Source organism: Centropristis striata, chromosome 16 (genome assembly GCF_030273125.1).
Source record: "Centropristis striata isolate RG_2023a ecotype Rhode Island chromosome 16, C.striata_1.0, whole genome shotgun sequence".
In the NCBI taxonomy this organism is placed as follows: domain Eukaryota; kingdom Metazoa; phylum Chordata; class Actinopteri; order Perciformes; family Serranidae; genus Centropristis; species Centropristis striata.
In genome coordinates this window covers 3,271,361-3,289,969 of record NC_081532.1, presented here as the reverse complement: position 1 = coordinate 3,289,969, position 18,609 = coordinate 3,271,361, and the positions used below count along the sequence as shown (strand labels likewise).

Genomic DNA, 18,609 nt, shown 5'->3' with positions numbered 1-18,609 from the left:
AATGTTTTTGTATTATTACATAGCTAAGTATTTAGCTAAGTAACTTGCTAAGCTAACAGCTACTAAGCCAAGAAGTTAGCTAAGTAATTAGCTTAGCAAGCTAATTAGCTAACTGCTTAGCCAAGAAGTTAGCTAAGTAGTTAGCTTAGCAAGCTACTTAGCCAAGAAGTTAGCTAAGTAGTTTGCTTAACAAGCTGCTTAGCCAAGAAGTTAGCTAAGTAGTTAGCTTAGCAAGCTACTAAGCTAAAAAAATGAATATGGGTAATGTTTGACCCCTGTTGTGCATTAGAAGAGTAGTGACACAAAAAGGGATTTTATTAAACAATGAATAAAGGAAAACATAAAAATTAGGATGTATGCTTATTATATGATTGAATTTTCCAATTCTTTAAATATCTTGTTTTTCTATATAAATATCATTATTTCCATTTTGCCTCTCATACTTTATGAAGAAAAAAACGTTTTTTGTATTATTACATATATTTGTATTTAAGTAGCTTGCTAAGCTAACTACTTAGCCAAGAAGTTAGCTAAGAAGTTAGTTTAGCAAGCTACTTAGCTAACTACTTAGCCAAGAAGTTAGCTAAGTAGTTAGCTTAACAAGCTATTTAGCTAAAAAAAAAATCGACATGGGTCATTTCTGACCCATGTTGTGCATCAGAAGAGTAGTTTTTATTAAATGATGAATAAAGGAAAACATAAAAATGAGGATGTATGATGATCAAAAACAAACTAATTGAGGAAAACCTGGAATACTGAATGATGAAAGAAATTTATTGCAAAGATATAGAACATAGAAACTCATACATATCGGGTCACTTTAGACCCATGTTGTGCATAAAAGGATTAAAAATCTGAAATCTATCTTTTAGGTGCAAAGTTCCCAATAAAATGGACGGCTCCGGAGGCCGCTCTCTACGGGAAGTTCACCATCAAGTCAGACGTGTGGTCGTTCGGCATCCTGCTGACGGAGCTGGTGACCAAGGGCAGAGTGCCCTATCCAGGTGAGAGAGCAGCTCTGTGGATTATGTCATCACTTTCAGATGATTGCATTTTATATTAATGTGTGTGTGAGAGCACTGAAGTCTGCAGAGACACCAGCTGTGGTTCTGTATGCTAAAAAAAGAGCAGCATGTTGCATAATGTACAGAACACTGTGCATTATGCACGGCACTGTCCCCACAAGACCGTGTGAACATGTGAAATCAATTTGTTTTTCTGCTGGACACATTTTGACATTATACCTCGTGCATTTAGATGAATTACAGAATAACAGACAAGAAGAAAAAGCTCAATATCTTAAAGTAATTGAAGTGTCATAAACTCAATAGCATGCATGACAAATTACTATTTTTACTCTTATTGTCTTAGTTTGTTCATATACTTCTACTGGTTTTAGCACCCTCTAAAATTTTCAAATGCAAAAAAAGAAGACATTATTTCACCAACCTTTTTGTACTAAAAAGAGCACTAAGTGACTAACTAATGAATGAAAGAAAACTAAAAAATAACATAAAATCATGTTCACTTGTCACATACACAATCATACACAGTACAACATACAGTAGTGAAATGCTTTTCTGTGTAGCTCCAGAGAGCAACTAACAAATAAAACATAAATACAGTATATAATAGAATACTATAGAATAAAATATTTTGCAACAGACATCCCATAATATGGTGTTTTTCTGTCATCTATGACCATATTATGCTCTAATATGTACTAACAAACTATAATTGACCCATTTTAGGGATTTTTAGGCATTTTAAAATTTTTGACAAAAATCGACATACTATAGTATGACTTTTTTTTTTTGAGGGGGTTATTTGTGGACATCCAATAATATGGTGTTTTTTGCTATTTTTTGGACAAACTATACTAACACATGTAACAAAAGATTAAAATTGACCCATTTTAAACTTTTTTTTTTTTTAAACTTTTTAAAACTCACACTTAATGTACTAAATAAAAAATAAAATAAAAAAGTTTTTAGTTTAACATTTATAACCTTGATCAACACATCTGGAATCATCATCCCTCATATACAGTGACAACGAGTACATTTATAGACAGTAGAGATATACAAAATAAAAAAACAGATACCAGACAAGATAAATTAATAAGTAAAAAAAATACCTATCTAAAATGACCAAAGCTAAGCAGCAGTTGCAGACAGTTGCAGGAAAGTCCACAATTAAAACATGGAAGTCACAACTTTAACCCTTTGGAGTTTGGGGCTATTTTGTCGGTTTTTGACTCCTTTTCATTCTGCCTCTATAAATGACTTAAAAAGTGTTGGTATTGTTTTCAGCACAACCTCACAGATATGACCTGATTATAATTTTTTTCATTTTGACTCACTGGATCATCATTTTCAACACAAAAAAACACACAAAAACACACCAAAAGCATATATAAAAAACACATTTTTGTTTAAAAAAAAAAAAAAACACACATAAAAACCCTCACTCAAAACACACAAAAACACACCAAAAACAAATAAATTTTTTTTTACCAAAAACGCCCAAAATATTAAATAAAACACACATAAAAACACACATTTTGACTTATTTGATGACTATTTTCCTCCGAAAAAAACACACACAAAATTACAAAAACACACATAAAAACACCTTCTTTTTTTTTCAAAAAAACCCCACATAAAAACTCACTTAAAACACACAAAAACACACCGAAAATACATCTTTTTTTATTTTATTTATTTTTTTTTTTTTACAAAAAACACCCAAAAAATTACAAAAAACACACTTAAAACACACAAAAACACACCAAAAAAACATAATTTTTTTTTACAAAAACCACCCCAAAAATGACACACAAAAAAAACACACACAAAAATTGACAAAAATCACACAAAAAAAATTAAAGACAAAATATTGCATTTAAAATGCTGAATGCAAACTGCAAAATTTGAAAAACCTGCAAAAACGTACACTTGGTCTAGGTGTTTTTTTTTTACCTTTGCTGAAAAAGGGTTGATGCACTAAATTGGAAATGGAAACTTCTAAAAAAGGTGACAGCAGGGCTCCATGCTGCTTCGTTTTTACGTCGCAACGTCATGAAGAAGTCTTCAGAGGGTTTTAAACTCCAAAATTGAAATAATCTGAAACTAAAGCTGTCAGATAGATGCAGTGAACTAATTCCCCTCCTTTTCTCTGCAGGCATGAACAACCGCGAGGTGCTGGAGCAGGTGGAGCGAGGCTACCGGATGCCGTGCCCCCAGGACTGCCCCTCGTCCCTGCACGAGCTCATGGTGCAGTGCTGGAAGAAGGACCCGGAGGAGCGGCCCACCTTCGAGTACCTGCAGGCCTTTTTGGAGGACTACTTCACTGCCACGGAGCCTCAGTACCAGCCGGGGGACAACCTCTGAGCTGCTGCTGCTGCTGCTGCTGTCATCTCATGTCATCCCACCAGGGGGAGCCAGACTCCAGCGGCTCGCTCTCATCTGTGGCTGTAACAACTCAAAGCTCATTGACTTGACTTCTTCTTCTTCTTCTTCTTGACTTCCAAGCTTCACACAAACAGGGACGGCTGCTGTTTTCACAGCACACTGACTATCAAATCAGAGGATGTTCTGGAGGAGGAGGAGGAGGAGGAGGAGGGGGGAGGTGACGATGATGATGATTGACAAGTTAAAATGACTGCCATGGATGAAGGAGACGCGTTGTGTAACTTGTATGTAGTGTAAATATAAAATTGCTTGTTTACTTATCTCTTTTTTTTTTTGGTTTCATTTTATATTACTTTTGATATTTTGGAAATGTGTGGAATTTTTTTTTTTTTTTTTTTTCCTTTTTTTTTTTAATCCGAGGTCAAAGTTTTGAGATTTACGGCTCGTAGAAAAACAAACACGTGTGCGGCTCACAGTTGGTAACAAATCGTGACATAATAATTGTAGGAATGGTAATAATAATAAATAGTTAATAGAAATGGTGGACCGAAGCGCCTCAGAAGTTTTTCTGGGAGTCCACTGAGCTTTTTTTACGAGGTGAATATAACGATACTGCTCTCCTCTTCTCAAGGAACTTAGATGTACTATAACACCTGTTCTTGCCTTTTCATGTTTAGTAATATTCTTATAATGTAAAGGAATGCCTTCATGCTTTCTACACACTAACTTAGTGCATCATGGACTCTTCCACCCAAAACTCCTGCACTAATATTAAGTGCATTCATCGCATTTCAGCTTCAGCCAATGATTTGTAGAGCGGCTTAAAGTGACTTTTAGTTCAGCTTCTTGTAGTTGAGACGACTTCCTCTCCAACTGCAGCCATTGTCGGGCTGACTGCTTATTATACTGGCAATATTTCAAAAATGTATGTTGCATTATTGTATGGCAGCAGGCTGTGTTAAGAAATCTTGTCTTTACGCAAACAAACAAACAAACAAACTGCCACTTACATGACGGGAATGAAGGAAGTGACCTGTGTTTGTCCCTCCATAATGTGTATCTGGAAATAACATGTTGTTTACGAGACCAAACATGTTTATTTCACTGTGTTATTTTGCTTAAACATCTCAGCTATGTGTCGTTAAGATGACATCATTCTGTGATTTTTTTTTTCCTTTTTCTTTTCCAGGGAAATCTGCAGCTCTGTGACATTTTTTATCATCCTCAAGTGTCAAACTTTTCCAGGACAAAACATCGTTTCTGTGTCTATTTAAGTTTCTGTATCACTTTGTTCGCCCTGATTCAGTAGATATACAGAACATGTTTTGGGTCTCTGCATTATTTATTGTCTTTGTCTGTTACTTGTACACATCTGGTTTTGAAATAAACAATCTTGCCACCATCGTCCGTTCGCTGACTCAGCACTTAGAAACAATTTTAATGGGTTAGAAATACACTTTAATTTGCATGTACGCCACACTAGATGAGTCTGGTTGGGCCGGTTAAACATTAGCATTAAATAATCAGCATCAAGTAGAAAATAATTATAGGATAAGAATATTACACGGTCGCTCATAAAGTTGGAATAAAATATTTTTTTTATCTCTTTCCATGAAATAATTGTGACAATGTTAATTATTTTGACAGATAAAGTTTAAATCTTCTCAAAACTTGATTAATCACTGTCTACCAAACATATATTACAATGAAAATGAAACCACAATTAACAGAGGATTGTGTATGAAAACAAAATTATTCCAACTTTATTGGTGAACGTCTATCTTTGTTGCTATATTTAGCGACTTTTCAGACCCCAGCGACTATTTTTCAAGAAAGCGACTGGAGACAAATCCAGAGACTTTTTCTGGTGTTATTGGAGACTTTTGGAGACTCGTTGTTACTCTTATTCTAAGAGTAACGAAGCTGCACAGTCCTCCTGCAGCAGTCTCTCCCAGCTGCAGAGCTGGAGGGGATGTTAACCCCTTAGCGTCCAGTCTGAAAATTGCTAACAGGCTAACAGTTAGCTCTGTAGCAGTACATTGTGTATGTGCTAACAGTTAGCTCTGTAGCAGTACAGTGTGTATGTGCTAACAGGCTAACAGTTTGCTCTGTAGCAGTACAGTGTGTATGTGCTAACAGGCTAACAGTTAGCTCTGTAGCAGTACAGTGTGTATGTGCTAACAGGCTAACAGTTAGCTCTGTAGCAGTACAGTGTGTATGTGCTGCTGCTGCAGGAGGTGTTAACTTAGCGATCTCTGTTTGTTTACAACAAGCACCAGACACTCTGTGTACAGTTAGTGATGCCGGTTAATTCAAGATCACTATGTTCAGCGGAGACGCTGTGCATAATTATCCATGCTGCTTTGTTTATGATCAGCTGCTGACGTTGTGCACAGTTAGCGATGGCAGCCACAGTTGCACCTCCCGTGTTTAATCCGTTGCGTATGTGACGTAACGGTCGAAACTGTCGCTAAGCAATTACGCGTTGGTTAAAAACCATACGTCACCTCCAGAGTCTCTAAATCCCTCTGGAGCCTTTTTGTAATGGAGACACGCAGAGTGAGAGGACTTTTGAGAGGGCGTGGCCTGAGACTTTCCCGGTGGCCACTCTTTCCCCTAAAGCAGCGGTTCCCAAACTTTTTTAGCCGTGCACCCCCTTCTATGTCCCAACCGAGTTGACGCACCCCCAATTCCCCACACCTTCAAAAAAAAAAAAATGTAATAAGCTTTTTTTCCGCCATATTAAAGGCGGCATGTTTAATCATGCTCAAATGACCAAAACACACATATAATAAAATAATCACATTTGAATGAATCTGAAACACAGTTTCAATATAATGCAACAAAGTTATGCACAAGCTTCCACTTTTAAGAGCAAAGAGGACGATGTCAGGCTCAGGATCAGAGGCAGAAAGCAGATCAGTCTGGGAAAATGTTATAATAACAACAAAAATGAACAAAAATTGCAGCAAGTTTAAATGATTGTGGAGCTAAAACAACCCGTCATCATAACACAGGTTGATAAAATGGAAGAAGATAACTTCTCCTACGCTTCATTTTAAGATGAAGTGCATTTTGAAAAGCCTGCATTTATTAATTAATTAATTAATATTACAGTTTTTGATTTTACATTTTACAAAGGAAATGTTTATTTACACTTCTTTATTGTGTGGGGGGGGGGAAAGTGTAATTGTGTAATTATCAGACCGCCATTACATGTTTAATCTCGCGCACCCCTGCCCTAAAGGAAACAGCTTATAGAAAGAAGGCTAAATAAGCAAAACAAGTAAATAAAGACACACAGAAGTGAAGCTAACAGGGAGCAGGAGTGCAGCGTAGTTCAGGTCGGTCCTCTGCAACAGAAATAACAGAGAGAAAGAACATCGGGAATGTCAAAAGGGTTAATTAGTGCTTTGAAACCTGAGTCCCTCCCGTAGCTACACCCTAGTCTGGATCTCTAATGGCTCAGTAACTCTCCCATTTCAAGTGCTAACCTTTAGCTGACAGGTACTAATAAAACCATTATGCCAAAGATTTACAGGTGAGTAGAGATCTATCAGTGCAGGCTGCATGATGCAGCAGAGGATGGGAGGTCCTCGAGGACCAGCAGGTCCTCCAGGTATATACACAGATATACACAGTCGGGGGGGGAAAAGGCATGTTGTGACTTCACATTTCTGTGAATCTCAGATCAGAAGTCTTGTATTTGGCAGCACAACCAGTAGTGGAAGAAGTATTTAGATCTCTTACTTTAGTAAAAGTATTAATACCACACTGTGAAATTACTCCACTACACGTAAAAGTCGTGCATTCAAAACTTACTGAAGTAAAAGTACAAAAGTATCAGCATCAAAATGTACTTAAAGTATCAAAAGTAAAAGTACTCGTTCTGCAGAATGGACCCACTGAGATTGTTTTATATATTCTAAATATATTATTAGATTATTATTATTTGATGCATTTTTCTAAGCAGCAATTTAATTTTCTAAAGGTAGGGCTAATTTTAACTATTTTATATACTGTGATGAGGTTTAATTAAAATAAAATATGCATTATCACTTTAAATTCCTCATGTTTTTTTATGTCATTTCTACCACTCCTCTACTATGAATTGATCATGTTTTATGTTAAATCTTGATCTGAAAAGTAACTTAAGATAAGATAGAAGTATAAAGTTACAGTAAAATGAAAATACTCAAGTAAAGTACACATTCCTAAAATTGTTTTTTACAAAAGTACAGAACTTGGTTACATTCTACCGAGATAGTATTAATTATTGTACATTCTTGATATAATAGTTCGGTTTTGTTTTGTTTTTTTGATGACAAAAATTGTATTAAGATATATTTATCTGTTCATATTTTTATTTTTATAGATTTTATTTGTATTTCTGTGTCAACCTGTAAAGTAACTTAAGCTGTCAGCTAAATGTAGTGGAGTAAAAAGTCCAATATTTGCCTCTAAAATGTAGTGAAGTAGTATAAAGTTACTTAAAATGGAAATACTCAAGTAAAGTACAAGTACCTCAAAATTGTACTTAAGTAGTACTTGAGTAAATGTACTAAAATTCAATTATAACTAGAGAAAATTAAATTAATGATGATGACGTCTTGGAATTGTTACTAGGCAGAATGTAATTCCAGATATCTGGAATATAATTGCTGCTGTAAAAACATTATAATCATACGTTTTATATTTGAGATATCACTTCCTTTAGAACGAGATAACTACAGAACTGAATTTTTTACGTGATTATAGGAATGTTCCCGAGCCACAATCCTTCCAAACGCAGGTATCTGTAATTATTATAACTAGGAAGCAGTGATTTAAGACTTACTGGTATCTATAATTAAATGAAATGTATACCTGTGAATCAGTTCTGATGAGGTGAAATATAATTTCTACATGTAACAAAATATTTGAAAAACATCATAAAACATAGTTCTACAGATATATTAAACTATGTCCATAACTAGTCAAAATGTAGTGGTGGAATGTAACTAAGTACATTTACTCAAGTACTGTACTTAAGTACAATTCTGAGGTTCTTGAGTATTAAATATTGTCATTTTTACTCCACTACATTTAGCTGACAGCTTTAGTTACTTTTCAGGTCGAGATTTATTATATTAAATTATTTACATAAAATGTATGATCAATTTAAAGTGATTAGACTTTTTTTTTTTTAAATTAAATATAATTATAACAGTATATTAAGTAATTAAATGAGCCCTTTCTTTACTAAATTAAAACACTGCTAAAATAAAAGCATTCATACAAATAATGTAATAATATATTTTGAATATATTAAACAATCTGAGTGGGTCCATTCTGCATAAGGAGTACTTTTACCTTTGATACTTTAAGTATATTTTGTTGCTGATACTTTTGTACTTTTAAGTGCAGGACTTTTACTTGTAGTTTAGTCATTTCACAGTATGGTATTAGTACTTTTACTGAAGTAAAGGATCTGAATACTTCTTCCACCTCTGCTGAAATGTCAGAACAATTGTATAAATTTAGAAATTTCAGAAATTAGTTGTTAATATTAATGAGAATTGCAACTAATCTAAAATGCATTATATAGGTGGATATGTTGACTTGGAATTATAACATGTCCGTATTGAATTATATGTATCTGCAACTAAGTCTGAATAGAAGTCAATGGTGAAAGAAGATTTTGTTAATTTGAATTGCTGTTTGTCAAAATTACATTATGAATATCTCATATTTTTGAATTCTAACTGGTCAAAACTCACTAGAAACTCATATGTAACTAAGTACATTAACTCAAATACTGTACTTAAGTACAATTTTAAGGTACTTTTACTTTACTTGAGTATTTCCATTCTAAGTAACTTTATACTTCTACTCTACTACATTTTGAGGTAAATATTGCACTTTTTACTCCACTACATTTATCTGACAGCTTTAGTTACTTTACAGGTCGAGATTAAACATAAAAACATGATGAATTTAAAGTGATTATGCATATTTTCTGAGTGGATCTATTCTGCATAATTACTTTTGATACTTTAAGTACATTTTGATGCTGATACTTTTGTACTTTTACTTCAGTAAGTTTTGAATGCAGGACTTCTACTTTTAGTGGAGTAATTTCACAGTGTGGTATTAGTCAAGTCAAAGTCAAGTCAAAGTTTATTTATAGAGCACATTTAAAAACAACCTCAGTTGACCAAAGTGCCGTACAGTTATTAAAATAGAATAAATCATACACAAATAGGTATAAATAAAAACAATGAAAACAATAAAATACTAAAAACAGTAAAAACAATAAAATAAAATAGTAATAAAAACTCAATCCAAAACAGTGTTAGAGATAAAAAGACAAATAAAAGGGTAAAAAAGTAAAAAAGAAAGCCAAGGATTCTTGCCTAGCTGGGATTGAACGCCAAGGAGAATAAATAGGTTTTTAAAAATGTTTTAAAGTGCTCAACAGACTGTGCAGCTCTGACCTGGAGAGGTCGGCTGTTCCACAGAGAAGGCTCTGTCCCCACGAGTACAGAGTCTGGACCAGGACCAGTACAGAGTCTGGACCGCGGTACGACCAGGAGCAGCTGGTTAGACGACCTAAGTGCTCTGGAAGTACTGTGGGGTTTTAAAAGCTCTGATAAATAAGACGGTGCCAGACCATTTAAGCACTTAAAAACAATTAATAAAACCTTAAACTGGATCCTAAAATTTACAGGTAGCCAGTGCAAAGATGCAAGGATGGGGGTTATGTGGTCACGCCGTTTCTTCCCAGTCAGCAGGCGGGCGGCTGCATTTTGAACAACCTGTAAGCGGCGCACTGCTGACTGGTCAAGACCAACAAACAAAGAATTACAATAGTCTAGGCGTGATGTGATGAATGTGTGGATGACTCGCTCAAAATCAGTTGTGGGGAGATAAGTCTTAACTTTTGACAGTAGCCGTAGCTGGAAGAAGCTGGTTTTAACAGTGGAGCTTATCTGTTTGGTAAACTTGAAGTCAGAGTCTAGAATAACCCCAAGGTTTCTTGCAGAGGGTTGACATAGAGATTCAAGGCTACCAATGGCGCTGTCATAGCCATCTAAAATATTTTGTTGGCCAAATAAAATGATCTCAGTTTTGTTTTTATTTATTGACAGAAAGTTTTTTATTTATTGACAGAAAGTTATTAGTACTTTTACTGAAGTAAGAGATCTCAATACTTCTTCCACCTCTGTCAAAATGACACTTTAACATGCTTAAATATTGTTTCCAGTAGTGAAAACTAAATCTAGTCTAGTTGATTAAACGTTAAAAGGGCTTGTCAAACTCCTGAATGTGATTTAGTGATTGCTTCACTCTGAACAGCTTGGATTGAGTCCATTAAACTCTATTCAGAACATTGAATTAGATGATCCTGGTTTTGTGTCTGACTTTATTCTCTCTGTGTGAATCACAGCAGTCCAGTTCCTGCAGGTCAGTCCGGCTCTGGATCATTCTTTGTCTGAGTATTTATTTTTAACACCACTGAATAAAAGAGCTCTGCCTTGTGTGTCTGTAACTGGTTTTAAAGCTCCACATGCAGCTCCAGGTGGAAAAGTGACAGCAGAAACCCATCACTGTTGTGTATTTACATGTAAGAGAGTGATTGAGTCTCCGTGGTTTCCCCTCAGGCTCAACCTGACAAAAGGACAACATGACTGAAGTCAGAATATATGCAAATCATTTCCACCTGACAATGGGAGAATGTGCAGCGGGATAGTGGTGCAATCTTTCTGCTGCTTTATTACCGGCTGGATTTCTGCTCTTTTTTTGTGCTTTTTATCATGATTTCAGCTTTTTAAATGTGTGTGGAAATAAAGTTCTCACTAAAAACTGAAAATAAAATTCATTTTTATTCCCTGACTTTTTAACTTTTAAAGTTTTGTAGTCCTTTGTGTCTTTTATTTATTCTATTACGTTTAACTACGTCTTTTTGATTGTATGTGGAATTGAAGTTCTGACTAAAAACTGAAGATAAAATTCATTTTTTATTCCCTGACTTTTTAACTTTGCATGAGTTTTGTGGTTCTCTGTGTCTCTTTTATTTATTTTACTAAGTTTAACTGCATCTTTTATTTATTTTACTAAGTTTAACTACATCTTTTATTTATTTTACTAAGTTTAACTACGTCTTTTATTCATTTTACTATGTTTAACTACATCTTTTATTCATTTGACTATGTTTAACTACATCTTTTATTTATTTTATTGTGTTTAACTACGTCTTTTTAATTTATTTTACTATGTTTAACTACATCTTTTATTTATTCTACCACGTTTAACTACATCTTTCATTTATTTCACTATGTTTATCTGTTTGATTTCATTGTTTTATTTACAGCATTATTTTAGATTTATGCACTTATTTGATTATTTATTGCTGATTTTTATATGGAAATGTTTGTTTTATTGTTTTTATGCTTCTATGTGCAGCACTTTGGAGACGTTTTTGCTGTTTAACACATTTTATACAATGACAATAAAGACTCTATTCTATTCTAAATGCTCTATACAAATAAAGTGGATTAGATTATAATTAAGGAGTATAGCTTTAACCTAGCATAGCATAAGTGTCATTGTAGCTTCTATAACTGAGCAGTTTTCCTAAGTAAATCCTTTTAACTAAACTTTTTCTTTCTTTTTTTCAGAATAAGAGAATAAGACTCGACTTTTGAAAGTTATCCTCCTCACCTCATCATTCCTGGACAATCTGGCTGAGCAACACAAACACTGCATTCTTGCCTCTGATTGGACGCAGCTGAAGCATGAAGAATTTGCATATAGCAGGCTGTACACACACAAGCCTCTGCACCCACAGGAGTGTAAAGAATCCAGCAGGGAACAGGTAGGTCATTGTTCCTCTCTTTTCACACCGAGTGCTCCTGTCCTGGCGCGTAGAGAACATATTATATGTCAGAATGGAGTTTTATATGGTATGTAAAGTCTCTGTTCACTTATTTAAATGCTACATATGTTTAATCAAAAAACAGAATAACAGGAGCGCTGCTGGTGTCCCTGAATACACCGCTGCTCTTGCAATGGGTAAACAGTGAAGTCAAAAGAAGAAAATGCAGGCACTCTGGTGGATTAACAAAAGTTAAAAAAACTTTTTTTTTTTTTTTTTTTTACATTGGTTGGTTTTTTTATATGCAACCCATGTAAAATAAAGGGTTTTTAACTTTTGTTAATCCACCAGAGTGCCTGCATTTTCTTCTTTTGAGTTCAATGTTTAATCACTTTGCAAACTTTCCTGTAATTCTGTGTTTTTTTCTTCTTATTGATAAACTTTGTTTTTCTTGCAGTGCTGAAGCTTCCACGTTAAGATGGAGAAATCTGAAAAAGCACCAGAACTACAAGTGTTTCCCTCAACTAAATCAGAAACCCACCTTCCTTTTTGCAGCCCTGAGGTCACAGTGAACAGAATATTTCATGCTAATCCACATCATCAGGAGAGATTTATACCTGCCTGCTGCAGCGGAGCAGATTATTATTTCAGCCCAAAAGGATCTCAGGGGGATTTCGGGGAGTTGAGGAGTCGTCAGCCGGTTTGTGATGATGTGCAGCATGTGGAGCTGATGCAGCGCAGAGAGACTGAAGATAGAAGAGGAGCAGCTCCTGCTAGTGGGAATCTTCATCATCGTCTTCGTTCTGCAGAGACGAGACACGGGGACACGAGAGGACAGTGTCGCTGCTGGAACTGTAGCAGTGGGACAGCAGAGGCTGCAGACAGAGACACGACAAGGTGACTGAGAGGAGCTTCACACTGCAAAAAACAAACAAAAAACAAGACATAAATAACTAGAATTAAGCAAATACAGGCTCCAAACAAGTACAATTATGTGCCAGTGCAGTAAGTGAATTTTTCTTTGTAAGAATTCTTTAAATAAGTAAAAAGATATATATCTAGACACTGGAAAAAACGTAAAAATAAAATAAATACTTTTGTACTAGTTTTGAATGCAGGACCTTTACTTGTAGTGGAATTATTTCACAGTGTGGTATTAGTACTTTCACTGATACTTCTTCCACCAATGAATATAGCGTAATTAGCATCATGTGCAATACAGTTTTCAAGTACAATTTTGAGGTACTTGTACTTTACTTGAGAATTTCTATTCTAAGTAACTTTATACTTCTATTCCACTTCATTTACAGGCAAATATTGTACTTTTTACTCCACTACATTTATCTGACAGCTTTAGTTACTTTCCAGGTTGAGATTTAACTTTAAAAAAACATGATGAATTTAAAGTGATTATGCATATTTTCTTTTAACTAAACCCCATAACAGTATATAAAGTAGCTCAAATTAGACCTACCTTTAGAAAATTATACTCCTCCTTACATACTGTAAATGCATCAAATAATAATAATCTAATATTATATTTATAATTTATAAAACAATCTGAGTGGATCCATTCTGCATAGCAGTGGGACACCGAGGCTGCAGACAGAGACACAACAAGGTGACTGAGAGGAGCCTCCGACTGCAAAAAACAAGAAATAAATAACTAGAATTAAGCAAATACAGGCTCCAAACAAGTACAATTATCTGCCAGTGCAGTAAGTGAATTTTTCTCTGTAAGAATTCTTTAAATAAGTAAAAAATATATATATCTAGACACTGGAAAAACCAATCTCTGTACCATTTATTTTTTTAGTTCCAGCTATTGCTTTAGTTATTTCTCTCTTTTCATAAATGCATCAATAATAATAATAATAATAATCTAATAACACATTTAGAATATATAAAACAATCTGATCGGGTTCATTCTGCATTCTAGATGGACATACTGTTCAGAGGCCAACATTTAAATATTAAACATACTTTTTAAAATATGTCTTTTGTAATATTACTTTTTTTTTGAGACACTGAATTTTAGGTCTTCATTAAATGTAATCCATAATCATTATAATTAGAAGAAATTAAATAAATTAAGACATTAAATGTTTCATTCTATATAGAACATTTACTCAAGTACTGTACTTGAGTACAATTTCGAGGTACTTGTACTTCACCTGAGTATTTTCATTTATTGTAACTTTATATTTCTACTTCAATACATTTCAAGGCAAATGTAGTGAAGTTCTTTTCTCTAAATGTTTACAATGTAGCTGTGAAGCCTTTTACTTTTTTGTTTTTATAACTGGAAAATTCATGTGATTGGATAGATTTCACAAACATTTACTTTTTAAAAAATCTTCTGTCTTTAAATAAATACAAATATACTTATTTTTGAGCAATTGTGGCTTGAAAAGCCGGACTGTAACATTAAAATAAGACAGCAATACTTGAAACGAGTATGTTTAAGTTGTAGAAAATGTTTTTTAAATATCATTCAAACTACATGAAACTAAAACTCTCAATTGGAGCCAATATTTTAGGTAAAAACTCACTATATTCAATAGTTGAAAAGCTTGAAAAGCATGAAAAAGCTCACAATGTCAATCCTAAATAATCAATAAAACCATGTTAAATGTCTAGATATCAGCTCTTAAATTAAACTCTTATGAGCTATTTTTGTTGTTATCATTATATTTGTCCAACCAAATGTACCTTTAGTTGTACCAGGCTTTAAAATTAACAAGAAATTGAAGAAAACAAGGGTCTAATGGTGTAATACATTTTTCCATGACTGTATATTTTAATGTATTTTTTCTTATTTTTGCTAAAAGGTGCAAAAAGTGTAAATCTGCAGCCTGCTTGATTTAAAAAAGATGATGCATTTTTTACTTACAGTTAGTACAATGAGAAATAGAATCATATACAATACATTGCAAATTAAAAAAAAAAAAATCCTGAATTCAAATAATAATTAAATAAGCACATAAAGCTATGGTCAGTAGGTAAATTATACTCAAAACAATATAATTAAGATACTATTGCTAGAAATAAGAAGAAAATACTTGGTAAGCTTCATGTTTTTGCAGTGTAAAGTTGGTGTTAGATCGAAGCATGATTACTGTTTGCCTCGGGCTCATTTGGGTTGAGATAATTTGTGATTTATTATTTTCAGGGGGGAAAGTTTTCAGCTTCAGAGTGATGAAGAGGAACTCGAGGCTCCGTTACCGCTGAGAGCTGATGATGAGTGGCAACACGGTGGACACCTTCATCATCCTCACCACTACATGCACAACCAAGGTAAGAAAAACATATATATACAGTCATGGAAAAAATTATTAGACCATCTTTGTTTTCTTCACTGCAAAAAAGGTGTTTAGTCTAAAAAAACAGATAAAAACAGTAAATCTGAGGGAAATGATCTTGCTGCATGGACAGATAATTTACCTTGACAAGATTTATTACATTCAGATTATTAAATCTAGAAATAAGCATGTTGAACGCTTAAAATAAGAAATTAACTCTTTAAACAAGATAAATTAAAGCTGCAAAGAGCAATGAACTGGCCCGAGCAGAGTGACCTGATGATTATTTGTTTCTTACCAAGATAAAAAACACTTTTTGTGTCTTTTTTTTGTGTGTTTTTTTGTCGTTTTGTGGTGATTTTGCGTCTTTTGTTTCTTTTTTGGTAATTTTATGTCTTTTTGTGTATTTTCTTTCCTCATTTTGTGTCTTTTTACATCTTCTTTTGGTCACAAAATGACCAAAAAAGACAAAAAATGTACAAAAGAGATAAATTAAAGCTGCCAGCAGTGATGAACTGGCCCGAGCAGAGTGACCTGATGATTATTTGTTTCTTACCAAGATAAAAAACACTTTTTGTGTCTTTTTTTTGTGTGTTTTTTTGTCGTTTTGTGGTGATTTTGCGTCTTTTGTTTCTTTTTTGGTAATTTTATGTCTTTTTGTGTATTTTCTTTCCTCATTTTGTGTCTTTTTACATCTTCTTTTGGTCACAAAATGACCAAAAAAGACAAAAAATGTACAAAAGAAATAAATTAAAGCTGCCAGCAGTGATGAACTGGCCCGAGCAGAGTGACCTGATGATTATTTGTTTCTTACCAAGATAAAAAAAAACTTTAGATTGAGAAGTGTTAGATAATTTATCTTGTTTTAAGAGTTAATTTCTTATTTTAAGCGTTCAACATGCTTATTGCTAAATTTAATAATCTTAATTTAAGAAATCTTGGTAGATTAACATGGAAAAACACTTAAATATTCATAATTATTTAGGAATGTAGGGGGGAAAATAGGAAAAAAATCTGATATTAAAGTGGTAAATTTACATGGAAAAATACTTATGAATTTCAAAATAATTATGAATATTCCGAAGAAAAAATTTGAAGTAAATCCTAGATTAAAGTGGTAAATTTACATGGAAAAAAACTAATATATAATAAAAACTTCAGATTTAGAAGTGTTAGATAATTTATCTTGTTTTAAGAGTTAATTTCTTATTTTAAGTGTTCAACATGCTTATTTCTAGATTTAATCATCTTAATTAAAAAAATCTTGTCAAGGTAAATTATCTGTCCATGCAGCAAGATCATTTCCCTCAGATTTAGTGTTTTTATCTGGTTTTTATCTCGTCTTATTTAAATTCATTCTTTAACTTCTCTATATCCTCAGACCTTGATCACACTATGGACGTCAGGTATTTTCAGTCTGCAGGAGGAGAGCAGTACCCTCCTCACCACTCGGCCCCCTGCCAGCCCAGAAACCCCTGGGACCACTCACACAACTGGTAAAAAATTAATTTAAAATACAGACTACACTGTAAAAAAACAAACAAAAAAACCCCTGTTGTTTTTACGGTAAAAAACCAGCAGCTGTGGTTGCCAGAACTTTAACGTAATAAACGGTATAACTTTTTTAATATTACGGTAAAAAGATAAGATAAGATTTTTTTTTTTTGTATTACTTTATTGCAGGTTATGAAATTACAAATATTAGCAGCTTCATCACATATTCAATTCATCCTGCCACATTTATGCATTTTTTTACAAGAGGCAGTGCCAAAAGAATAAATAAATTAATTAATTAAATAAATAAATAAACCAATTAAAACTAGCATTCTCACTCTAAAAACTCATTAAAACTAACTGAATTTGAAAACAAAAAAAATCAAAATAAATAAATAAATTCAATTAATTATTTCATTGAGGAAAAGAAAGAGAAGAAAAGAGGGAAAAATAATTACTTATTAGTATAAGTACATTTACTCAAGTACTGTAATAAAGTATAATTTTGAGGTACTTGTACTTACATTATTTTGACTGATTTATACATTTACAGTTTTTTATTGTTACTGAAACTGAATTAACTCATTTATCATTTTATGGTCTTTTACTGTCATGGTTTAACAGTTTTTCACTGTAAAATCTAGACATTTTTTACAGACTAGATGCATCACGTTGTTTACCTCAGCCATCATGGGTAGGTACATAAATCCACAAAGTAAACAAAATAAATCCTCAAAGTTCCTCCAAACTTGTGGAAAAAACACACCAAGTGAACCAGGTGCTGCAGCTACTTTGCATATTAGACGGACCCATCACATGTCTGCACAATTCAGCTGATAATCTCTTGTTTGTTTTTCTCCCTGACTGCTGCAGGCTGCGTCGCCATGGTAACCCAGTGAGTGACAGCGTGGCTCAGGGAAGTGTTTCAGTCAACGTGCCTCAGTTCTCCGTCCCGCCAGCCGAGGGCGTGTCTCAGGTCAGCGTGATGAACCTGAACGCAGCATCACATCCTCATGAGAAGAGGAGAACCATCAGTCTGCCCGACAACTGCCGTGAGACAATCTCTACCATTATTATTATTATTATTATTATTATTTTGGAGGTCTGAGTAATTGCAGGCAATTAGCCATTTTCCATGAAGTGAGATCAGGAGGCAGAAAGTGTGTCTCTAATCCTATGTTGTCTTTTTAAACCTGTCTGGTCTGTTTAGGCCTTTTAAATATCCCTAAAACAAGCATATGTATGTTTTTTTGGGGGGGGGTTTTCTCCCTGCAAAATCAACAAATCACTGTTAAGTAAATTCAAGAGTAGTATTTTTTGAAGTTTTTTCTTTGGAATAAATTTAGAATGCACACATTATAACAGTATGCATTAGTTAATAGAAGTATTCATGAACCATTTACTAATATTTTATTATGCTCAGTTGCAACATTATAATAGCCATTAAAATATCTATTAATACACCTATTGACATTATTCAAATAGATAGTAAGTAATAACTCTTTTATAGCTATATCGCTATATCGCTATATCGCTAGTACAA

The 18,609-nt window shown here is 33.7% G+C and overlaps 1 protein-coding gene across 1 annotated transcript in view; it reads left to right on the top strand.

Moving 5' to 3' along the window:
* fyna (FYN proto-oncogene, Src family tyrosine kinase a) overlaps positions 1-4,817 on the top strand; it is a 45,715-nt gene extending 40,898 nt beyond the window's left edge. Inside the window, exons 11-12 of the mRNA XM_059352671.1 lie at positions 873-1,004; positions 3,184-4,817. Of these exons, the coding sequence (XP_059208654.1) occupies positions 873-1,004; positions 3,184-3,392 (341 nt within the window). The 3' untranslated portion in view covers positions 3,393-4,817. The remainder of the gene's footprint in view (positions 1-872; positions 1,005-3,183) is intronic.
* The last annotated feature ends 13,792 nt before the right edge of the window (positions 4,818-18,609 follow it).